We start from the raw sequence: 26,287 nt of genomic DNA on the forward strand, positions 1-26,287 counted from the left end.
TTTGGCAGTAAAAGTAAAGATATAAAATAGTAAGTGAAGGAGTGGCAGAATTAAATGGGGATGGGCCTTCTTTAAGGAACACCTGACTGTTTTGTCATTAGGGAGGGAGCAATTATTAGAGAGGGAGCAACTGAATACAGAAGAAAGAGGGGATGATTGATGGAATAAAGACCCAGAGGGGTCGATGAGATCAAGGGAACAGATGGAAAAGAGAATAGATGAAAATATAGTGACCCTTTGAAGTGTGGATGAGAGAATATGATGAATTGGCCTTGGTTTCAGTAAATAGGTGAGGTCATATGCTAAAATCAAGAGAGAGGGAGCAGTTGGGCTCATCATAGAATCATAACTCTGAAAACAGGAAAGAATCACAGAGATCAAGTCCAGTTCTCTCTTTTTACAGATGAGAACTGAGGCACAGAGACATGAAGTTACTTGTCTTTGATCATACAACAGGTAAAAGTTAGAAGTGAGATTTAAACTTAAACTTATTGAGTTTAGAGCCATAGATTTTTCTACTGTACCGCTGTCTCTGACAAGGTTTTGAACAGTTGCCCAAGGGAACTCAATTCGGGAAGTGGATAAACAATGAATAAAAGGATTACCAAGGAGGGAGGACAACCAGCTGAAATTAAATGTCATGAATTTGTAGCAGATTAAATCCTCATTTTGTAGCTTTTTTTCCATTAATGCCTGACAGTATGGGAATAAGCAATCATAACTAGCAGCCAAATTTATCCAGGATTGGGGACTGACAAGCTAAAAAATGGCAGAGGGACAATGGGGAAAGGGAAAAGTGATCTGGTATGATTCACTTCCAACCTTTCCAAAATATATAACTAGCTATAAATACAACCTGAGAGCTGGAGACTTAGCTTAAAATATGCAAATAAAGCTGGAGACTTGGTAAAGTAGCTAGATAGCTTACCCATAGAGCATTTTTTTTAAAAAAAAGTAGTCATAATAATAATGACTATCATTTATATAGCACTTTAATAAATAAAAAGTGATTTGTACAGGAAAGTCTTATTTGGTCCTCACAATAGCCATTTTACAAATGGGAAAACTGAGGCTCATATGGGCTCCCCAAACTAGTAAATGATTAATGAAGAATTTGAATCCAAGTCTTGCTATGCCAAGTCAAACATTTGATACACTGTGGCATCTAGCTACCTCTAATCTCTTCTTAAGGTTTCTAATAATGAGAACTCCCCTATCCCAGCAGCTTCTTCCACTTTTGGACAACTCTAATTGCAAGAGAGTTTTTTCTTTGTGTTACAGGAGTCCAACCCCAGGGAGAGAAAGCATTTTCCACCCCAACCACATAAACCATTGTCAATCAACCTTTGTAATTACTCAACAGGCAGAGCTGGCACTACTCCCCCCGAAACACCCTCCTCCCCTCTGCAGATGTGCCTTGTCTCATTAGCCATCTGCCCCTATTGTGCCCAATGACAGCCCACAGAGTATAAGTGGCTGCCCCGCTGGAGAGACAGGAGGATAATATCAGCCACATGAAATCAATACATTCTCAGACAGCTTTGTCCGTGTACTCTAATAGGAATGTGGCTGGACTCAAAATATAGGTAATCCTCAGCCAGCTCTGTATCTGGGAATCATAGTTCCAGAGGAAATTTGTGACTTTACAGGGAGGAATATAATGAGCCATGGTTCCAGGAAGCAGTGGGGAGTGAGTGGAAGGGGCTGCTGCTTCTTGGTAACATGGGTAACTCAAAGGAGGTTGCTCTTCCAATGAAGGATGCCAGAAAGACCAGAGAAAAGTAAGGAAGAGGAGAAAGAGTAAGTCTAGAGGAAATGATGGCTCTTTCTAGCTAGAGAGGGAGCTTAACACACTCACCATCTGCCAAGTCAACCCGACCCACTGACCATCTCATTGCTTCCTATTATAGATGACTAAATAAGTCAGTCAACCAACCACTCTTTGCTTCAGTTTCCTACATTGTAAAACTGGAGGGATACATTGAAATGACCATGACATAATCCATGCTTGTACATCTAAGATTAATTCTTAAAAGTTTTCTTCCAGCTATAAATCTAGAACCCTCAGAAGATACAGAGCTATATATTAGGCACTGAGGGCCAATATGCTGTCTTTTGTACATGCTGCTGCTGTCCCATCTCCAATCCAACCTCCACATTATGGCCAGAATTTATATTCCTAAATCACAGTTTGTGATCACAGATGTCTCTTACTCAAGAAGTTTCAGTGGCTCCCTCTTGCCTAGAAGCTAAAATGCAAACTCCTCTGTTTGTCATTTAATGCCCTTGATGACATATCAGTAGAGATTCTCTCAGTTATTAGAACATCACTATACCCTCATTATTTTGTATTTATTACACACACACCTGTATGTAAATATATGTTGTATCTCACCAGTAGGATGTAAGCCCTGTGAGGGCAGGGAACACTTTAATACTTTATATTGCCAACATCTGGCACAGCACCTAGCATAGAGTAGGCACTTTAAAAGAGCTTATTGAATTGAATTACCATGTCTTTTAGGCAGTTCTTTAAGGGTTGTGCTCTTTTGTCTGTTCTTGCTTTGTGACCAAGGCCAGAACTCTAAATCTGGCCCTGGATTGATATTCTTCTCGATGTTATAGTGAGACTCGTCCTACCTAGAAATGAAAACTGTAACCTCACCAACACCTTAACCCTCTAGGCCCAGACTAGCAGTGGAAAACTAAGAAAAGAAGTTACTGCAATTTGAGGATGATAAGGAGTTGCAAGGTGCAAGAAACACCTACTCTTCAACTATTGTGCTGTCCTTTGCACAGTCTTCAGAAGTCTCTGGGGAAGTTATGTTTCCTTTACCTTCTAACTCTGCTTTTTCTTTCTAATTGCCTATGCATTCCAGGAGTTCTCTCTCCAGCGAATGGACAGCCTCCTGGATGATCGAGTCAACATCCTGGGATTTTCTATTTTCAATCAATCCCATGCTTTCTTCCAAGAGTTTGTACAAAGCCTCAACCAGTCATGGCAGGAGAATTGTGACCACGTGCCCTTCACTGGGCCTGCAGTAAGTATAGTGACATTCTTGCTAGAGAGCTCAATCAAGGGGCATCTTTGTGGGCAATGTACTTCTAAATTATGCTGAGTTCCCAAGTGTGTCCCAGAAAGCTGGAGTTTTCTCAAAGCTCCAATTCCACTAATTTCTACCCAGCTACCAAGACTGCTGCCATCTAAGAGCTTCAGGGCCTCTCTTAACACTCATCAAGTCTTGTTCCTTCCATAAACCTTTCAAAATCAAAGCATATTTTAACATATGTCTAAAGAACAAGTTGTTTAATCTGTCCAAACTGATCCCCTGAGCTCCGAGATCCTTGAGCTTCCACTGCGCCTGAATGCATGATCCCTATTCTTATTTTTAGAGAATCTTAGAATTCATAAGCTACTTTCCTCACTACTCTCCAGTGAAGTAGCTGATGTAGACATTATCATCCTATTTTACAGATGGGATAACCGAGGCACAGAGGACAAATGACTTTGCCTTAATTAAATAGCAGAGCTCAAACTAGAACCCAATTTGTCTGACTATGAATCCTTATTATACAGTCTAAAGCTCTGTACCTGTTTCTCTTCCCTATCTTCATTAGCATTGTTAGTGACTTAGGAATTCTATCCTCCAGACTCATCCTTCCACCTCTAACCCTACAAATAGATGCATATATGAACATGCCATGGAACGATAATTTGAGGAACCTAGAGCTAGAGAACAGTAGGAACAGACAAGGAAACAGCTGTGAGGGTAGAATTGATGAGGGATTAGCGTCACTATTTGAGACTCTTATCCTGTCATCCAGAAATACTTGGGAATTCCCCTAAAGACAAGTTTAAGCCAGCTTGAACTAGCTGATTGTTAAATTTTCAGCGTGAGCATTTACACCTTGGAAATCCAGCAGATGCTACAAATGAAGGATTGATTTATTGTATCACTGATTGCACAGGCTTTAGAAAGTGACAGTGAAAATGGTAATAATGCATATAAAATGTAAAAGAGTGTCTTAATACATTTCTGCCCCCAGAAAACAGGTTGTTAAATACTTATTAGCACTCCCCTGCCTAGAGCTCAAAACCAGATGATTACATTAGAAGTTTAGAGATCACTTTGCATTCTCATACCCTAGCTCAGAATCATAGAAGATTGGATATAGAAGAGAATTTAGAGACAATATAGTACAACTCCTGAATTTTATAGATTAGTAAAGTGAGGAACAGAGAAGGAGAATGTCTTTCCAAAGGAGAATGTCACACAAGCTAGTTAATGGTAGGGCCATGCCTAGAATTGAAGGCTCCTGACTTCTGGGTCAGATAGCTTTCCATTATACCAAGGCTCCATCTACACAATCTGTGACTTCCAGAACTTCTTCCCTGCTATGCACTTTCCCTCTTTCTTACATGCCCTTATCCCCGCTATTCTATTTTTTTGTGAAGCAATTGGGGTTAAATGACTTGCCTGGAATCTTAAGGGTTAAGTCTGTGGGGTCATATTTGAATTCAAGTTTTCCTGACTTCAGGGCTGGTACATTATCCACCGTACCTTCCAGCAACCCCCCATCCTGTTCTTTTGTGGACATTCACATGGAGGTGAATGTCTTCTGATCCCAATATCTGTGTCATGAATAACAAGCTCCTTCAGGAAGGAGATTTAAGTTTACCTCTGGGTCTATGCTACTGGCCAGGCACAGGGTCAGATAGAATTTGGTACTCAGTATAGTTACTATTCTTTGTTCTGGTTCTATCAGAGTTATTGTAAGAAGTGAGATTAAGAGGGCTTGATTAAGGAGGATGGGCTAGAGAGAATATTTTTAAAATTTATCTATTTTTACTACACATTCCTTTATGAATCATGTTGGGAGAGAAAAATCAGAGCAAAGGGGCAAAACTGTAGGAGAGGAAAAAAAAGAAATGAACATACATGTATTGATTTACATTCAATACCCATAGATCTTTTTCTGGATGCAGATATTTTCTGTCCAAATTCTATTGGGATTTCTTGAGATTTCTGAACCACCGGAAAGAACCAAGTCTTTCATAGCTGATCATTATGCATTCTTGCTATTATTGAGTACAATGTATTCCTGGTCCTGCTTGTTTCTCTCAGCATCAGTTCATGAAAATTTTTCCAAGCCTCTCTAAAATCAGCTTGTTCATCATTTTTATGGAACAATAATATTCCATTATCTTCATGTACTATAACTTATTTAGCTGTTCCCCAATTAACAGGCATCTATTTTCCAATTCTTTCTACCACAAAAAGAGCTGCTACAAACATTTTTCCACATGTGGGTCTTTTTCCCTCCCTTATGATCTCTTTGAGATATAGCCCCTGTAGAGATACTGATGCATCAAAAGATATGAATGCATAGTTTGATGGCACCTTTCAGCATAGTTCTATATTGTTCTCCAGATGGATCATTTCACAACTCCACCAACAAAGTGTCCCAGTTTTTCTACATCCCCTTCAACATTTATGATTATCTTTTCCTGGCATCTTAGCCAATCTGAGAAGTATGAGGTGGTATCTCACAGATATTTTAATTTGCATTTCTCTAATCAATAGTGATTTAGAGCACTTTCTCATATCGCTAGACATGGTTTTAATTTCTTCATCTGAAAATTGTTTATATCCTTTGATCATTTATCAATTGGAGAATGGCTCATATTCTTATAAATTTCCAAATAGAGGATTCCAAATAGAAGATTTGCACAAGTTTAACATATATTGGATCATTTGCTTCTAGGGGAGAGGATGGGAGGAATGGAGGAAGAAAAATTTGGACACAATGTTTTGCATATATGAATACTAAAAATCATCTTTGCATATATTTTGAAAATAAAAAGCTATTTTTAAAAAATATTTAATTTAATGTAATGTAATCAAAATTGTCTTTCATAATATTCTCTAGTTATTTGGTCATAAATTCCTACCTTCTCCAAAGATCTGATAGGTAAATTATCTCTTTCTTGGAGAGAATATTTTTTGTTGGAAGATGTCCTTCATAGTTTTTTTTTTCTTTCCTGAGGCAATTGGGGTTAAGTGACTTGCCCAGGGTCACACAGCTAGGAAGTGATAAGTGTCTGAGACCAGATTTGAACTCAGGTCCTCCCGATTTCAGGGCTGGTGCTCTATCCACTGTGCCACATAGCTGGCCTATCCTTCATAGTTATTGACTAAAAGAACAGGAAGGGGAGGAAAGGCCCAAGAAATAAAGACAGCAGAACCACTGACCAAGCTGAGTGGTGTAATCATCTTTGGTAAGATTAAGCATAGGTAGCATAAAGAATAGACAAGTAGATGTCAGGTTTTCAGTCATATGTGATTCTTCATGATCCCAACTGAGGTTTTCTTTGGCAAAGATACTGGAGTGATTTGCTATTTTCTTCTCCAGATCTTTTTACAGAAGAACAAACTGAGGCAAACAGGGGTAAGTGACTTCTCCAAGTCATACAGTTAATAAATATTTGAGGCCAGATGTGAACTCAGGAAGATTAGTGGACATGACTTCAGATTCATCACTCTAGTTACTGCAACACCAAGCTCCAACTATTAAAAACTTTTTGCTGAGGAATTTATGGCCAAAGAAGAACTAGAGAACATTATGAAATGCAAAATGGATAATTTTGACAATATCAAATTTAAACGTTTTTGTACAAACAAAACCAATGCTGCCAAGATTTGAAGGGAAGCAGAAAACTTGGGGGAGGGGAATTTACATCCAAGAGTTCTGATAAAGGCCACATTTTAAAAATATAGAGAGAATTGATTCAGATTTATAAGAATACAAGCCATTCTCCAATTAATAAATAGTCAAAGGATATAAACAGACAATTTTCAGATGAAGAAATTAAAACGATTTCTAGTCATCTGAAAAACTGGTCTAGATCACTATTGATTAGAGAAATACAAATTAAGACAACTCTGATGTACCATTACATCCCTCTCAGATTGGCTAAAATGACAGAAAAAGATAAGGATAAACATTGGAAGGGATGTGGGAAAACTGGGACACTAGTACATCGTTGGTGGAATTGCAAACTGATTCAACCATTCTGGAGAACAATTTGGAACTATGCCCAAAGGGCTATCAAACTGTGCATAACCTTTGATCCAGCTTTGATCAAGCTCTTTGGGCTTGTATCCCAAAGAGATCATTAAAAAAAGGGAAAGGGACCCTGTATGTGCAAAAATATTGGTAGCATTTTTGTAATGGCAAGAACTGGAAACTGAGTTTCCATCAGTTGGGGAATAGCTAAATAAATTTGGTATATGAATATTATGGAACATTATTTTTCCATAAGAAATGATAAACAAGGTGATTTTAGAAAGTCCTGGAAAGATTTACATGAACTAATGATAAGTGAAGTGACTAGAATGAAAAAGATATTGTGCATAGCAACAATAAGATTATGTGATGATCAACTCTGATGGATGTGGCTTTTTTCAACAGTGAGATAATTCATGCCAATTCCAATAGATTTGTGATGGAAAGAGCTATCTGCACTCAAGAGAGAGGACTATGAGGGCTGAATGTGGAGCACAACATAGTATTTTCACTTATTTTGTTGTTGTTTGCTTGCTTTTTGTTTCCTTTCTCATTTTTTTCATGTTTGATTTGATATTTCTTGAACAGCATGATAAATGAGGAAATATGTATAGAAGAATTGCACAGGTTTAACATACTGGATTTTTCGCTTCTAGGGGAGAAGATGGGGGAAATGGAGGGAGAAAATTTTGGACACAATGTTTTGCATAGGTGAATGCTGAAAATCATCTTTGCATATATTTTAAAAATAAAAAGCTATTTTTAAAAAAGTTTTTACTGACATAAGCTTAAAGTTGCTTCTTTGCTACTCTCACTTTTGATACTGACCCCAGTCTTCTGGGGTCACACCAAACAAGTCTAGTTCATCTCTCACAAGACAGTTCTTCAAACACTTGAAATCAGCAATTTTGTGGCCCCTGAGGGATTAAATATACCCATTTCCTTCAATGGATCCCTATACGTCATAACCTCAACATCATCTTAGTTGCCCCCATCTTCATGCTCTCCACCTTATCAATGGCTTTCTAAACAATGTCTCTAAAATGGAACAGAACATCCCAGGTGTGTTTTGAACAGAACAGGACGTGAGAAGATGCCCACTTCCTTATTTCTGAAAGTTGTCCTTCTCTAATTGCAGCCAAGTTTATATTAGGTTTTTTGGACTGCTATATCACACTGTAGGCTCATATAGGGCTTGCCACATACCAAAATCCCTTAATCTTTTTTTTCAAACAAAAAGCTACCTATGCATATTTTCCACTAGCTATTATACTTGTGACAATGAGTTTTCAAGGCCAAATATAGGATTTTATATTCATTCCTATTGAATACCACACTATTTAGATTTAGCCTACTGTTCTCACCTGTTGATATCTCTTTGGATGATACAGCATCCAATGTCCTCTAGCTTTGAGTCACCAAAAATATGATAAAGATGATTTTTATGCCTTTATCTAAAGTATAAAATGTTAAGCAGCCCAGGATCTAGGACAGAGCTCTAGAGCATTTTCCTATAGACCTCTTGCAAGGCTGACATCAAACTATTAACAACTATTCTTTGAGCCCAGCCATTCAACCAGTTCTGAATTCATCTAATTGTACTATTAGGCAGCCCACATCTTTCCATCTTTTCTGCAAGAATAACATGAAAGGCTTTATTAGAATACTTTAACTAAAATCTTGGTAAATTATATCAACCTTATTACTCTGACTTAGAAATTTAGTAATTCTGCCAAAAAAGGAAGTAAGGTTAGTCTGGCATAACCTATATTTGATTAAACCACACTGATTTAACTGTGATTACCATTTCCTTTTAAAGATATTCACTAACCATCTTTTTAATAATGACTGCTCAAATTTTTTTAGAAATCAAAACTAAATTCACTGGTCCATAGTTTAGAGACTCTAATCTTTTCCTTTTGGGGAAATCAAAATAACATTTGCCTTATTCCTGATTCCTGTTCTGTATCATCTTTCAAATGTAGTTTAGCAAAGTCATATCCCAATTTTTTCCAGATCCTTGATTCTGTACTGGGGCACAGTGGTTAAAGAGGGATACCTGGCATTGGGAAGTCCTGGGTTCAAAAGGTAGCTGATACTTATTAGCTATATAACTTTGAGAAATCTTTCTCACAGTAGGTCTCCTTTTCTTTTTAAATAGTATTTTATTTTTTCCAAATATATGCAAAAATAGTTTTCAACATTCACCCCTGCAAAACCTTGTGTTCCAAAATTTTTCCCTCTCTTTCCCTCCCTCTCCCTGAGACAGTAAACAATCCAACATAGGATAAAAATGTTCAAGTTTTCTAAACATATTTCTATATTTCTTTGGTCATGCTGTACCAAAAAAAATCAGGTCAAAAAGGGAAAAAACACATGAGAAAGGAAAAAAACAAACAATCACAACCAAAAAAGGTAAAAAATATTATGCTTTGATCCACATTTAGTCTCCATAGTTCTTTCTCTGGATGTGGATGGTTCTTTCCATCACAAATCTATTAGAATGTCCTTAAATTACTGCATTGTTTTTTTTTTATTTTTTAAAAAATAATTATAACTTTTTTATTGACATAACCCTTGCCTGGGTAATTTTTTACAACATTATCCCTTGCATTCACTTCTGTTCTGAATTTTCCCCTCCCTCCCTCCACCCCCTCCCCCAGATGGCAAGCAGTCCTATACATGTTAAATATGTCACAGTATTTCCTAGATACAATATATGTGTGCAGAACCAAACAGTTCTCTTGTTGCACAGGAAGAGTTGGATTCAGAAATTAAAAGTAACCCAGGAAGAAAAACAAAAATGCAAACAGTTTACATTCATTTCCCAGTGTTCTTTCTTTGGGCATAGCTGCTTCTGCCCATCAATGATCAATTGAAACCGAGTAAGATCTCTTTGTCGAAGAAATCCACTTCCATCAGAATACATCTTCATACAGTATCGTTATTGAGGTATATCATGATTTCGTGGTTCTGCTCATTTCACTTAGCATCAGTTCACGTATGTCTCTCCACGCCTCTCTGTATTCATCCTGCTGGTCATTTCTTACAGAACAATAATATTCCATAACATTCATCTACCACAATGAACCCAACCATTCTCCAATTGATGGGCATCCATTCATTTTCCAGTTTCTGGCCACTACAAAGAGGGCTGCCACAAACATTTTGGCACACATAGGTCCCTTTCCCTTCTTTAGTATCTCTTTGGAATATAAGCCCAGTAGCAGCACTGCTGGATCAAAGGGTATGCACAGTTTAATAACTTTTGGGGCATAGTTCCACATTGCTCTCCAGAATGGTTGGATTCATTCACAATTCCACCAACAATGCATCAGTGTCCCACTTTTCCCACATCCTCTCCAATATTCATCATTATTTTTTCCTGTCATCTTAGCCAATCTGACAGGTGAATGCATTGTTGAAAAGAGCCATATCCATCACAGTTGATCATCACTTAATCTCGTTGTTACTATGTACAATGTTCTCTTGATTCTACTCACTTCACTTAGCATCAGGTGATATAAGTCTTCCCAGGCTTTTCTGAAATCATCCTCCTTGTCATTTCTTAGAGGACAATAATATTCCATTACATTCATATCATATAACTTATTCAGCCATTCCCCAACTGATGGGCTTCCACTCAATTTCCAGTTCCTTGCCTTTACAAAAAAGGCTGATACAAACATTTTTGCACATTTGTTCTCATCTTCTTTAAAGATGAGAACTGTCAGATGATGAAATTGAAACTATTACCACTCATATGAGTGTTCCAAATCACTATTGATCAGAGAAATGCAAATTAAGACAACTCTGAGATACCACTACACACCTGTCATATTGGCTAGAATGACTGGGAAAGATAACGCGGAATGTTGGAGGGGATGTGGGGAAACAGGGACACTGATACATTGTTGGTGGAGTTGTGAACACATCCAGCAATTCTGGAGAGCAATTTGGAACTATGCTCAAAAAGTTATCAAACTGTGCATACCTTTTGATCCAGCAGTGTTCCTACTGGGCTTATACCCCAAAGAGATACTAAAGAAGGGAAAGGGACCTGTATGTGCCAAAATGTTTGTGGCAGCCCTGTTTGTAGTGGCTAGAAGCTGGAAAATGAATGGATGGCCATCAATTGGAGAATGGTTGGGTAAATTGTGGTATATGAATGTTACAGAATATTATTGTTCTGTAAGAAATGACTAGCAGGATGAATACAGAGAGACCTGGAGAGACTTACATGAACTGATGCTGAGTGAAATGAGCAGGACCAGGAGATCATTATATACCTCAACAACGATACTGTATGAGGATGCATTCTGATGGAAGTGGATTTCTTCAACAAAGAGAAGATCTAACTTAGTTTCAATTGATCAAGGATGGACAGAAGCAGCTACACCCAAAGAAAGAACACTAGGAAATGAATGTAAACTGCTTGCATTTTTGTTCTTCTTCCCGGGTTATTTATACCTTCTAAATCCAATTCTCCCTGAGCAACAAGAGAACTGTTCGGTTCTGCACACATATATTGTATCCAAGATCTACTGTAACTTATTTAACATGTATAGGACTGCTTGCCATCTGGGGGAGGGGAAAAATCGGAACAGAAGTGAGTGCAAGGGATAATGTAAAAAATTACCCTGGCATGGGTTCTGTCAATAAAAAGTTATTTTAAGAAAAAGTTATGCAAGGGTCAGTGTTGGAAAAATCACCCATGCATATGCTTTGTAAATAAAATTCTTTAATTTAAAAAAAAGGGACTACAACAACAACAACAACAAAAAAAAAAAAAAAAAAAAAAAGATGAGAACTGGACTCTAGCTTGTACCTTCCAGCCTAAATCTATGGCCTGATGATTCAGGCTGCCTTTTCACTGAATGTCCCTACTTTCCCAGTTCCTAGATCTTAAATAGGCAATTTAGGAATATTCAATTATTTTATGTATGCACTACTTTTGACAGACACAAGGCAACAGGTAGTGGTTTCCTGGTTGTAGTGGCCATGACTACTACACTTGTCCTAACTAATCCTGTGGTATTGATCAGACCTGTTCTGGTTGCATATCTGCCAATCAACCAAAAGATTACTGTGGAATATCTAGTATGTACAAAGTCTCTCTACTAAGTACAGTGCTGTAGGGTATAAATAAAAAGACATAAGACACTCCCTAGGAGGCTTAGGGTCTAGTTGCAAAAGTAAAATGAGAGGTTTGAACAAGACGGTCACTGAGATCCCTTGCAGACCTAATATTCCTTTGCTCTGTAATTCTATAAAACGTACATATTACAATCAAAGCAGTCCCAACTAGATGCTGAAAGAGTTATAGAGAGACGAGTATTCACTGACATCACAGGAGCGTAGATTGAACCTTCTGGGCCCCTGTGGGCTGGAATAGTCAAAGAAGGCATCTTAGAATGGGAGTCATCTGATCTGGATATTCCCATAAGTAGAGAAGATAGGAAAGGGAATTGAAAGTTAGGAGAATGCTATGAGTAAAGATGCTGAGGTAGAAAAGCACAATCCTGGTTTCCTTTAGGCATAGATGGATTTCAATTCATTTTCAAAACCTTAGCTAAATGCTTATTATGTGCAGAATACTATGCTAGACCTTAGCAGAGAGACACTTTTTTCTTCTCATGGAGCTTTCAGTCTATTAGAAGGATATGACCTAAATGCAGATCATTGAAATACAAAATAAAGCCCATAAAGTGTATAAAAGAAATTTCTCTGTTACACTTGGGGGAAAAGGATATTGGTAACTGGGAGAAGCCCATGAAAATGGTAGCATTTGACTTAGGCTTTAATTAAGGGAAAGGAATTCAACAGGTAAAAAGATTAAGGAAACACCTTTCAGACATTGGGGAAAATTATTGTTGGGATGTTGCAGGTGTTCAGAGAAGGGAGAATAGTCCAGTTTGGCTGGAGGGCATACTGTGATAAAGGGGGATGACATATGAAGAGCCACTGGCAAATAGGAAACAAGAAAGAGCCAACGATAAGGGAGATGTTGGAAAAACATCAGAAAAGGGGTATGATTGCTAGAGGATTGAAGGGATGGGATTAGGGCTGAAAAAGAAGGATTTGTTTTAATCATGACTAGCATTGTCTTTTATTTTGTGACTGCAGAAAAGTAAAGTAACTTTGCTGTGACATTTTAAAGGAAGAGAAAGGAGAAGATGATCAGCTCTTCTTTCAAATGACCTCAATCTTCTCAATGAAATAGGAGTTTGTCATTTGATATAAATTTGAGAACTAGGAGTTCAGTAGAGACATGGCAACAGAGAGATAGAGATTTGGAACACTTTCTGTGGGTAATAATGGAGAGTCAATAATAGAAAGAATGTTAAGCATCAATCAGAGCTCGGCTTAGTTATGCACCATGAATTTATAGTGGGTAAAAATTTCATGATTTCCTCCAGTGATGTTTAGTAGCTGCCTGGGATCAGAAGCAAAGACCAATAATGATACTAGCTAATATTTGTATCCCATCTCTGAGTTTATTGATAGTATTACCTTGGGTAAGGCATTTAATCTACCCAAGTCTCAGTTTCCTTATGTGTAAAATGCAAGGGCTGAAGGAAAGTTGCCTCAGATTCCCTTTTAATTCTAGATCTATGGTCCTTTATAGTGCTTGCAGGTTTCCAAATTGCTATATACATATTATCACATCTATGAGAAGCAATGAATATGTGAATACAAAGAAACATGCGAAGTTTTATATAACCAATGCATAATGAAATAAGCAAAACCAGGATAGCAACAACCAAAATTCAATTCAAGCAGTGAAGCAATATTAGAAGGTATTTCCTCCTTTGCAGAGGTGGGGGATTATGAGTATGAACATTATCCTATCAATGGATTGGACTACATAACTTCTGAAGTGCCTTCTCCTACGAAGCTCTGATTTTTTTGGTGTATTTGTTGTAGTGGAATACATTAATTGATGAGGAATTGTAGATGAGGGGTGGTAGAAAGTTAGAGGGAATTCTAGAGTAGTGGCTAGTGGAATAATGAATTGTTAGAATGTAGTTTCAAGCTTGGGAGACAATTGAAGCTAAAGGGCAAAGATGGACTGGGTCACATAACCAAGGTCCCAGTAATTGTAAATAACAAATTTCATCTGAATAAAAGAAGTAGAAGAATAGGAGGCTATGTTTTCTCCAAGCCTGCTAACTATTTTTAAATAAACAATTTATTTGAGAATTTCCTGCCAACCATAAGCATTCAAAAAGAGCTAAGAAAAGATGTCATCATTCTGTGATCATTCTGTATTCTAATTTCAGACTCAAGGATTGAATTGGTTGTGGTATAAAAGAATAGTAGGAAATCTCAGAACTGTCTCAATATTGATAGAGAATTTTTCTATTTCATTCAATGGACTATTGAAGGAAGGGAGACTGAGTCAAGCATCTAATGCTAGATCTGCCATTGATTCTCATTGGCATTCAATAAGTTTCCTTGATTTTCTTGATTGGAGAATGGATGCTAATCAAATATTTTGCCTAAGAGACTGTGAAAATTTTAGAGCTTGATTACCTATGTAAAATGTTGGGTGTATTATCTGCAAGACCAAAAAGTATCCAAGTCATTTCATTCTACACACATATTTAGAATTATACAATTGAAAAGGCGACCTCAGATGAGGAAACTGAATCCCAGAGAAGTTAAAAATTCCTCAGTGTATTTTCCCTTGGAACTTTTATTCCTATAAAATCTTTATGAAATGGGAAAGGATATGAGTTATGCCTCCTATTTTAAATTGAGGGCATTGAGATGAGATTAAGTGATATATCGAAGTTCACATGACAAATCAGTGACAGAGCCTGGACTAGAATTGCAATCTCCTGTATCCCATATCCAAGGGTCCTTTCACATCACTATATCCCTTCTTGGGAAGGAGGGGGAGGGGAAAGTGCCTTGGGAAAGTAAGAAGATGAAACAGCAGCAGCAACAATGACAACAGCCACACGCCTCTCTGAGCCTCTTGCTATGGCAATGACCTTACTGAAGAGCAGCACGTCTCCCCACCTGCCTTGTTGTTTCTGGAATTCCCCATGCAAACAGCGTGGCCCTTTTATGTGACAGTGCTGCTAAAGAGCACAAAGAAAGATGGAAGCACAGCCCCAGTGGGGAAACAACCTTGAATTGCCTTCCTCTACTCTGCCTTCAGAAGAGAAAGCATCCCCTTGTTTGGAGTTCTCCCCCTCCCCACCTCTTTTCTATGCTTCTCTCCTCCTCTCCTCTTTTTTCTCTCCATTTTTTCCTTTTTCACATTTCTTTCTTTCCTTTTCTTTTTTATTTCCCTCTCTGTCTCTCTCTCTTTTTCTTCTCCTCTTGCCTAATCTATCCTCTCCTCTTTTCTTTTTCCTCTTTTTCTCTCTTTTTTGTTCTTTCTTTCCCTTTTCTTTTTTCATTCTTTTTCTTTCTTTCATTCTCCCTTATTCTTTCCTTCCTCTCTTTCCCCTTTCCTCCTTTCTTCTTTTCCTTTTTTCCCTCCTTCCCTCTCCTTAGCTTCCCCTTATTTTATATTCCTTACTCCCTTTTAAATTTTCTCTTTCTCCATCATTCCCTTCTCTTTATTTTCCCTTTCTTTTTCCTTCCTCTTCTCTCTTATTTTCTCTCTCCCTTTTCCCCTCTTTTCCTCCTTCCCTCTCCCCTGATCTCCATGGCATCAAGTTTACAGTGTAGCAGGTGGATCCCTATATAAACATAGGAGCTATCTCCTAAGAGGCAGGAGAGTTAATGGCTAAGATGAAAAAAAACCCAACAGAAACAACTTGGCTCTGCACATCATGTCACCTACCAGCTGTACCTTCCAGGCAGCTGCTGGCAAAAAGCAAAAACTCCATGGTTTTCCATTCAGAAGGAAATGGTAGGAGTAGAGGAGAAAAAGAGCTCTGTGATTGACTAGAGAAGTAGAACCACTTGTTCACATGTCATTCTCATTAATCACGTTGCAAAGAAAGAAAATTGTGGAAAATCATTAAAATTACAGATGGCTAGATTAAGTAATTAGAATTTAGGCTAAAACAGATGTTTGTAATTAAGTGTTTATTTCATTGAATAAAATCCAGATTGTAAAGTCTATTTCACAAGATTTTAATGGTCTTCCACTCCTAGTATTATCTTTGGGGGCAAAGTTACAATTGACAGCAGTTTGAGGTTAAAGCTTCACCCAGCCCTAAGAGAATGCTAGCATTTCAGTTGGCCTGCAAAGTAGCTATGGAGGATTAGGGGCCCAACATTGCTCTTTCAGGAAAAGACTTCATTTCAGACACTTCTCTCAAATCACAACCAATGAATCTTAATTTATACAATATCTCTCATGTCCCTTAACAATTTCCAAAAAGATCAAAAGAAAATAACAATGAAGAACAGAAATGAACATATAAAAATCTGAGAATCAGAAATTCCGGGTCAACTAATATTTCAGTGACAAAAGAGAAGATATGGTTTTCAAAGAGGGTTCAACTAACTGAAAAATTTTATAGTTTGAAGAGAGCCCAATACCAGAAAAAAAAACAATAGAGAGATGAGATGAGGATACAGAAAGAAAGAACTCAAAAAAGACAGGGAAAATGAGGAAAAATAAAAGGAAAGAGGAGAGGGGATGGAAAGAGTCAGAGATGGGAGGCAGTAAGAGACAGAGACAGAGAGAGAGAGAGAGAGAGAGAGAGAGAGAGTTCATACAGAGTGTGAACTGAGAAATGTACAGTTTGATGTGGTTTAACAGAGTTGCTTTCATCCTGACTATAGTCTCAAATGCTCTTCAGAGCTAAATTAGTAAATAATAGCAGAGGGAGAAAGCAATTAAAAGAGCAAAAAGGATGTTTCAGGATGGGGATTTGAAAGTAGATGGGGAAAGTTGATGAGGCAAAGAAATTAGAGACTCTTCTAGCAAAGGTGAAATTGGGTGAGGGGAAAGGAGTTTGGGCAAAGGGAAGATAAATAAAAGACTGGGAATTAGATTCAGAGAGGATTAATTGAAAAGTAGATAATGACAAATGATCAAAAGATATAACCTGTGCCCAAAGGGCTATAAAAGCATGCATATCCTTTGACCTAATGATACCATTACTAGACATGTATCCCAAAAGATATTTTGAAAAAAAAGAAGAAAAGTATCAATGTGTACAAAAATATTTATAGTAGCTCTTTTCTCAGGGCAAAGAATTGGAAATTGAGAGGATGTCTATCAAATGGGCAATGGTTGAATAAATTGTGATATGTTATTTTGAAGGAATATCATTATTCTATAAGAAATGATGATCAGGATGCTCTCAGAAATACCTGGAAAGTCCTTTATCAGCTCCCGTGAAAAGACAAAGTAATAGCGTGTTGTGGGATAATCAGCTGTGAATGGGTTTACTATTCTCAATAATACAGTGATCCAACATTGCTCTGAAGGACTTGTGATGAAAAATGCTATCCATATCCAGAGAAAGAACTGAATATGTCTAAATACAAATTGAAGCATACCTTTTTTTTGTCTGGAGGCAACTGAAGTTAAGTGATTTGCCCAGGGTCACAAAGCTAAGAAGTGTTAAGTGTCTGAGACTAGATTTGAACTCAGGTCCTCCTGACTTCAGGGCTGGTGCTCTATTCACTGCACCCCCTAGCAGCCCCCATACCTTTTCTTACAATATTTTTCTTGAGAGTTTTTTTGGGGGAGGGAGAATCTATGCTCTCTTTTACAATATTCCTTTAATAGAAATGTTTTGTGTAACTTCATATATGCCTTCTTAATGAAGGAAGATGGGGAGGGAGAAAGAGAGAAAATCTGGAACTCAAAGTTTCAAAAACAAAAGTTAAAAATGTTTTGCATGTAGCTGAAGAAAATAAAATAATAAACGACTTTAAAAAAAAAAAAAAAAAAAAAAAGGAGATTATTAGTCTTCAGAGGAGAATGGAAAGAACTCCTTGCCCTGCCTGAGCCCCATCTGAGTATTTCAAGGATCTTTTAACATCTGGGTTTAAATGGCATAGGATAAGTATCTAGAGCCTAGAGAAGAATTGGGAACTTAGAGAAGAGAATCAAGTGGCTGAAGAAAGATGTCCAAGTCACAGAATATTATCACTACATTAGATGCCTAATCCAAGAAGACAAGTGAAGGTTAATTAATGTTTTAGGATAATCTCAATTCCAATGACAGTCCTAGGATCATAGGATTGTAGATTTAGAGCCTGAGACATACAACCCCTTCATTTTGCCAGATGAGAAAAGAGAGATTATGTGAATTTCCTATGGTCACACAATATGTAATGTGTATAAGTGAGATTCAAGCCCAGATCATCTGTCTCTACATTCAGTGATTTTTTTCAAGGTAAAAGAGAAGACACATACTTTAGGGAACACTTTCACCCATCAACACCCCTTCTTGTTTTTTGCGGAAAATAAAATATCAGAAATGGAAGGTTACATTAAGAATTCCCTAGTCAGGGATCTCAATGAAAATTGTCAAATATTCTTTGAATTCTATACATTTGACCCCCTTGTATATAACACATCAGTAGTCAAGAAAAGCTAATTCAAAGTGGAATTGTGTGATAGAAAGGACTGGAGCTTGGTGGTGGGAAATAAGAATAATTTTGGAAAGATTAGCCTGAAAGCCTATAGGACTTCAAATGTGAGCATCCCACATGAGGCTCCTTAGGGAGAAGGAATCTCAATGAAAGCAAAATTCAAATTGAGTTTTCTGGAAGAATTAATGGATCTGCAAAGCTGCCAGAATTCCTGCTCCCTTTCCCTCTTTCCCTTACTCCCTACCTTATCTTCCATATGGACCTATTCCATCCAGCTGGGCATATGGAAGGGAAAGGAACTAATAGGGCTGTGTTCAGAGTCAGGTAATTTATCTGAATCCACCAGAGTAGAGTGGCTTTTTAAATACTTAATCATCTATCATTTTATCTGGACCATGATTTTATCAGGGTAGGGAGCTATGATAAGGAACTTTCTCTATTATTGCAATTCAGTACTTTCAAATTTATAATACAGGGCATTGACAAGCTAATTGGCTACCCCAGAGTCACCAATATGTATCCAAGCTGGATTTGAGCACAGGTCTTTCTAAAGCTAAAACCTACTCCATCAGTTGTGCTATACTACCTCTCAATAATAATTATAGCTGACATTTCTACAACACTTTAAGATTTACAAAATGCTTTATGTAAATTACTTTATTTAATCCTTATGACAATCCTTTATGATGAGGAAATTTCAAAGATTTCCCCCATTTCATAGATGAGGAAACTGAAGCTGACAAAGGCTAAGTGAGCTAAGCTAGTAAGTGATTGAGGTGGGATTCAAAATGAAGTCTATCTAGGCCTCAAGACACTTTGCCACACTGTCTTTCCAAGATTAAGAATTCCTCTCCTGGAGCTAAAAAACCCTGGAGCCCTTCAAGCAACTATTTTTTCAGAGACTGGTAGGGAGATGATAATTCACTAAGCTCTAACCCCAACCCCCATCCAAATGCTTCCTGAGATTTAAATCCTCATTGTAGATATAAGGAGCCCAAAAAATAACAGAAAAAGAGCTCAAAGGGGACAACAAAGCCTAATAGAAAGAGCACTGGGAGTCAAGTGACTTCCATTTTAATCTTTGGTCTACAATTAATTAGACAGATTACCTTGGCTAACTCACTTTGGATTGCTGAATTAGGACTGAAATAGAGCTTCACTTCTCTGAGACTCACCCTCCTCATCTGTGAAATGAATGTGGGGTGAAAGGGAAGAATGAGGGCATTCAGTGTTCTCTCTGATCTGTGGAAAGTCTAACATTAATTCTAAGAGTCTAAAAATAAATAGACCATTGAGGGTGGAGGGTAAGAAGGGATAGAGATTAATTGATAGTGTATAGTACAACAGTCAAGTCAAAGGAATTATCAAGGATATGAGAGAGGATTCCTGCACTTGTTGTGAGGTTGATCTAGATGATTGCTGAAGATGACTTTCAAGTCCAAGATTCTGAAGGAGTATAAGCCAGAAACTCTGGCCAAAATGAGAGATCATTCTCAGGATGCTAATACAATAATACTTCATGGATAGGTAGGGGAAGGAAGGAGGGAAGGAGGGAGGGAGGGAGGGAAGGAGAGAGAGGGAGGGAGGGAGGGAGGGAGGGAGAGAGAGAGAGAGAGAGAGAGAGAGAGAAAGAGAAAAAGAGAAAGAAAGGTACTATTGTTTGTCCTTCATTCTCAAAGAGAACCATGACATTGGGGAGGTGATGTCATTTTATGCAAGTGAGTTGGATTTAAGTGAGGAAGGCTGTGCAAAATTACCTGCCTCACTTTTCCTTCTGGAGCCATCTGGATCCAGTGGCCAGATATGGATCAGGATGACTGTAAATGGCCGTGAATGCAGTGGGAGACCTTGGCCTTTTTAAGTTAAGGTTTTAGTAGGTCTCAGTGTAATTGAGGGAATACCCAGATTAAGGGGGAAGGTGCTGGCATTAAGGAGTGGGGAAGACTTCCTGAAGAAGGTGGGATTTTAGGTGGGATTTAAAGGAAGCCAAAGAGGTCAGTATTTGTCATGGAAGAAAGAGCATTCCAAGCATGGGGCAGTCAGAGAGAATGCCCAGAGAAAAGAGAGAGTTTTGGGGTGAAATAACCTGGGGGTTGGTATCATTGGATCAGAGAGTGTATAGTGGGGATTAAGGTATGAGATCACTGGAAAGGTATGAGGGAGCTGGGTTATGAGGGACATTGAATGTCAAGTAGAGGATTCTGTAATTGATCCTGGAGACAATAGGGAGCCACTGGAATTTATTGAGTTGGGGAGTGATATAGTCAGATCTCAGTTTTAGAAAAATCCCTTTGGTGGCTGAATGGAGGATGGGCTGAAGTGGAGAGACACCTGAGGCAGGCAGAGACCCCTTCTCTTGAAGCAGTTGCAATAGTCTAGAATTAAGGAGATGAGGACTTGAACTGGGATACAAAGAATGTCAGCAGAAAGGAAAAGTTTATGTGAGATGGTACAAAGGTGAAGTTTACAAGTCTTGGCACTATATTGGATCAGTTTGGGGAGAGTAAGAGAGGGTAAGAAGGAGTCCTAGATGACTCAGGGTGGCAGCCTGGGAGACTGGGAGCATAAGGTTGACAGTCATAGGATAAGGGAAGGAAGGGAACAGAGTTTAGGGGAAGATAATGAGCTCCATTTTGAAGATGTGAAATTTATGCTATCTACTGAACATTCATTTCAAGATTTCTGAAAGGCAGTTTAGAGATGCAATATTGGAGGTCAGCAGAGAGATTGGAGCAGGATGGGTAGATTTAAGAATCATTAGTATAACATGGTTTTCTTCAACAATGAGATGATTCAGACGAATAATCTTGTGATAAAGAGAGCCATCCATACCCAGAGAGAAAACTATGGGAAATGAGTATGGTTTATAACATAACATTTTCACTCTTTTTGTTGTTGTTTGCTTGCATTTTATTTTCTTTCTCATTTTTTCCTGTTTGATTTGTTTTTTCTTGTGCAGCAAGATAATTGTATAAATATGTATGCATATATTGGATTTAACATATATTTCTATCATGTTTAATATATATTGGATTACTTGCCATCTAGGGGAGAGGTTGCAGGGAGAGGGAAAATTGAAACACAAGGTTTTTGAAGGGTTAATGTTGAAAATTTATCCCTGCATATGTTTTGAAAATAAAAAGCTTTAATTTAAAAAAGAGAGAGAAAGAATCATCAGCATAGAGATGGTCATTAAATCCATGGTAGCTTATGAGAAGCCCAAATTAATTCATATAAAGGTAGAAGAGAATCCAAGACAAAATCCTGACGGAATGTTATGATTGGAGGGTTTGATCTAGATAGATAGATAGATAGATAGACAGACAGACAGACAGACAGACAGCATTTATTAAGGACTTCCTATATATCAAGCACTTTACTAAGTATATGGATACAATTATAAGCAAATAAGAGAGTCCCTGACTTCAAGGGCTCACATGCTAAAGGAAAAAGAAAACATAAAGGGAATCTGGAAAGGAAAGGGAGTATTCACTGGACAACATAGTATGGATATAGGTAGAGTCCAAAGTGCAAGGGGAAATGAGGATGATAACGAGTGCAATCAGAGTTAAATTAATCCAGAATATATTACATGCCTTTTACGTGTAAACTATTCAAGGTGGGATAAAAAGTTAAGATAAGACAGAGTCCTTGCCCTTACTGAACTTAGAAATAACTTTCTCTTGCAGAAGTCACTATAATGTACAATAATACATGATGAGTGCATTAGAGATTATAAAACAAAGTGCTATGTGATTTTTGAGAGGGACGGCTGACACTGAGAAATAATTGAGGGCTTCATGGAGAAGGTGACTATTGAGTTAGATATTAATGGATGAATAGAAACTCACAATTAAATCCTGACCAATCTTGGTACACTAAGCCAGCCATATGTTGATTCTTTTAAATCTTGTTGTTAGTCAAGTTGAACAGACCATTAATAAAAAAGAGATATTTGCTCAGGGGAAAAAAGATTATGTAAAGCAGACATAAACAGATGTAACAGCTTTGAGAAGCATCAAGTAAGAGAGTGAGAGAGCCCTACTTCAGATGAAGAGAAAGCCAAAGATGCAAAGGGGCAAGGTAATGGGATGGAGAGGAATGAGCTGAAATTGATGGATGGGAGCAGACAACAAAGGAGCTCGAGGAGTCTATCTGGCTGGCTCGGCAGAAGAGACCAAAGAGTTTTACATAGAGCCCTGAAAGTAGAATTTAATTCATTCCAACAAGCATTTGTCTGATGATATCTTTACCATCTTTAAAACTCATATTGAATGGTACCTTCTCCATGAACCTTACCTATTTCCCTATCAATATTGATCTTCTCCCTCATATTATTCAGTCTTTTTAGCACCTATCCATACTACAACAAAACAAATATATTGTCTTGTATTTGAGTTACACATTATTCCTTTAGAAGATGGTGCCTATGCTTATATAAAGATCTGACTTTGAAGTCAGAAAACCTTGATTTCAAACTCTGCTTCTGATCCATCTTGACTGTTACCCTGGGCATATCACTTAATTTCTCCATGTCCAGACAACTCTCTAAAACAGTAAATTAAAGAGAAGATGCAGATCTTCATAGATAGAGAAAAATCCTCATCAAGACCTCCTTTGAAATTACAGGTGAAGGAGATCAAGTCCCCCCATAACCTTCCTGAAAGAGGGGCCTCTCCATAAATACATGGATTATGTCTGATTCAGCTTTGTATCTTTCTTTCCCAGTACCCAGAACAGGCAACTAAGTACTATAAGCATATTTAGGATTAAAACATCATAAATATCATGTAACTCATCAAGTTCAACCTCCTCATTTTATAGATGAGACCCAGAGTAGGGAATAACTTGCTCATGGTAGCTCAGCCAGTAAATGTCCAAAGCAGGATTTGAATGGACTCCAAGTGCTAGCTGCATGTTAGTTAACTGCAAATATATTAAATACCTATTATGTGCAAGACACAGTGTTCTGCAAATGATACCAAGATCAATAAAATGTCTTCCCTGACCCAAGGATCTTATACTCCAGAAAGGAAATAATTGTCCTAATACAAATTAGAAGATAATCAATGCAAAGGGATTTGAAAGAATTTAAAGAAGAAGAGAGCTCTTCCAGGAGGAGTTCATAGATCTTGGCACATTGGATACCTTGATTTCATGACTGTGATAGCAGCTTCTTCTGGGGCAGGATACTGGAACTAATAGCTCCTTAGAGACAAGCGGGGGAAAGATACAGATTAGCTCCCCACTGCTACAATGTTCTTTTCCAGAAAGATTGTAGCTAGATGAGAAGATTCAATTCTCTGCTTTATCTTTGCCCAGATGTTGGCAAAGTCAGGCTAGAGTTTTAGCCTTCCTCTTTCACAGACAAATCGATGTCCTTTTGTTGTTTTAATCTATACTGCATTTTTAAAGCGATCTAAAGATGGTTTAGACTGGCTCCTATTATTGGGCAAAATTATGAATTGAGTGGAATTTAAATTTGGCATCCCTTTGCCTTCCCTTATTCAATAAATCTGTCAATAGACTCTGCACTAATTCCTATTAATTTGTATCAGGGCAATCCCTCTCCTTGTAGACTGTAAAAGATTGTGTCTTGCACATAGTAAGTATTCAATGTATTTTCTTTCAACTTACTCTTTTTTACCCCACTTCTTGATCTTCCCTGCCCATTCCAAGTACCCAGTGACTGCATTTGTCCATTCATTCATTCAAACATATCAGCTGAGTAGCTGAACATCTATACTTGTTTATGTAAGAGAAAGAAAGAAACAAATCATAGTTACTGCCCTCAAGAAGTTTACAGATTAATTGGGGAGACAAAACAGAGATATATGAAAGGTTAAATGTCATTATAAGACAGCAGTACCAGAAATATCACAAAAAAGGACAAATAACTGGCACAACAATAAGTAATGTGAGTTTTTTTTAGCAGAACGATCATGGCTCAGATTCTCTTGTAAGGAAAGAGTCACTGAATTTCAGAACCTCAGAGGCCATCTAATACAACCTCACCAGGACAAAAATCCCCACTACAACATACCTAAAAAGTGGTCATCCAGCTTTTGGTATAAGGTCTCAGTGAGGGAAACAGCTATACCAGATTAATTTTAGGGAATAATCATCAATGACCTTCATCTAATTTAGATATCCTGAGTATAGTTACCCAATGCTAGCATTTCTGTTTTCTTTTTATTCTCACTCTAATTCACTATACTTTCACCTGAAAATATATTTTTATGAAAACATATATTTTATTGATATTTTGCCATATCTGTTTATGTTTTAACATAGTAAACTTTTCAAAGAGATAAAATTGTGCGATGTTTAATCCAAAGAAATCAATTGTTATAGTAAAATTACAGACAGCAGTGGAGTAGTTATTTTGGGCTTGGGGAAAGGGCTTTTCTGTAGTTTTTCACAATAATATCATTGTGGGAAGTATACTATAGAATACTTGGTCAGTTGGAAATTATGAATGATACTTTCCTGAAACAGATTAGAAACATGAATAGGGCCAAGATACTTTGTGTACTGCTATGTATTCTGCCTATGTATAAGGCTTAACCTGTTGGATGTGTACATTACTTGCCCTATGTCAATTTAGTATTGTTTATATATCTCTTTATAAATATACTTAGGCCTTTTTCAAACCTAATCTAGTCATTTTAAACTTTCCAAAAACATGATTTGTGCCTAGATTTCCTCTGCATTTTCCTGTTAATCCTTTCTTCCCCATGTACTATCCACCAACAAACACCACATAATACAGGGCTTTGCACACAGAAAGATTCTTAATCAGTATAGTTGAATGACTGGTTGACTTAAGCCTCAAATATCTAGAGTATTTACATAAATTTCAGCAGTTTTGAACTAAGCTTTAATAAGTGTCAAAGATAAATAAAAATCCTCCTTCACTGACCTAGGTACCCCTTTTCACCTGAAATTCAATGGATATTTTCATTGTCCTAGAACAAATAAAGAAAATAACATGCTAGGGTTAGTTGAATATAAAGGGAAGGGTTAGTAGGTGTCTTCTTAGTTAGTATATAGACCAGGAAAAAAGTCAGTGCCAAAGATGACAGTGAAGGCCTTGTGCTGGCAGTTTTCATGCTCTCACCTTTGCTGGTTCTAAAATTCATTAGTGTGGAACAAAGAGAAATCATCTTGTAGCCTAAAATGGGATTTTAGAGATGAATTTATTTTCATTCACTGATAGATATTTTCTTATTTCCTCTTTCTTTTATTCTCTTCATCTCTCTCTCTTCTCTCTTCTTTTTCTTCCTCCTCCTCCCTCCTTCTTTCCTTCCCTCCTATTATTTCTATTTCTTTTGTTTTATTTCCTTCCTTCCCATTTCTCTTACTTCCTTTCTTTTACTTTTCAACTTTCCTTTCTTCCATCTCTTCTTTTTCCCTCCATTTCTTCCTACCTTCCTTTTCTTTCATTGTCCTTTTCTCTTCATCCTCTTTTTCTTTTTCTCCCTTCATCCTTTGACGTTCATCTCCCTCCCCATACCCCCAGCTCTCCTCAGCCCTGTTATTTGATGCTGTCTACACTGTTGTGACCGCAGTTCAAGAGCTGAACCGAAGTCAGGAGATTGGTGTGAAGCCCCTGTCTTGTGGCTCAGCACAGATCTGGCAGCATGGTACCAGCCTCATGAATTACCTGAGAATGGTGAGAAGGGACTGAAGGGCC

General features: G+C 37.6%; 1 protein-coding gene across 3 annotated transcripts in view; it reads left to right on the top strand.

Moving 5' to 3' along the window:
* Window positions 1-26,287, top strand: part of GRIK4 (glutamate ionotropic receptor kainate type subunit 4) — a 670,650-nt gene that overhangs the window by 475,974 nt on the left and 168,389 nt on the right. For all 3 annotated transcript variants that reach the window (XM_031960162.1, XM_031960161.1, XM_031960163.1), the window contains 2 exons: window positions 2,880-3,041; window positions 26,114-26,266. In XM_031960162.1, coding sequence (XP_031816022.1) covers window positions 2,880-3,041; window positions 26,114-26,266 — 315 coding nt within the window. The remainder of the gene's footprint in view (window positions 1-2,879; window positions 3,042-26,113; window positions 26,267-26,287) is intronic.

Source organism: Sarcophilus harrisii, chromosome 3 (genome assembly GCF_902635505.1).
Source record: "Sarcophilus harrisii chromosome 3, mSarHar1.11, whole genome shotgun sequence".
Lineage (NCBI taxonomy): Eukaryota > Metazoa > Chordata > Mammalia > Dasyuromorphia > Dasyuridae > Sarcophilus > Sarcophilus harrisii.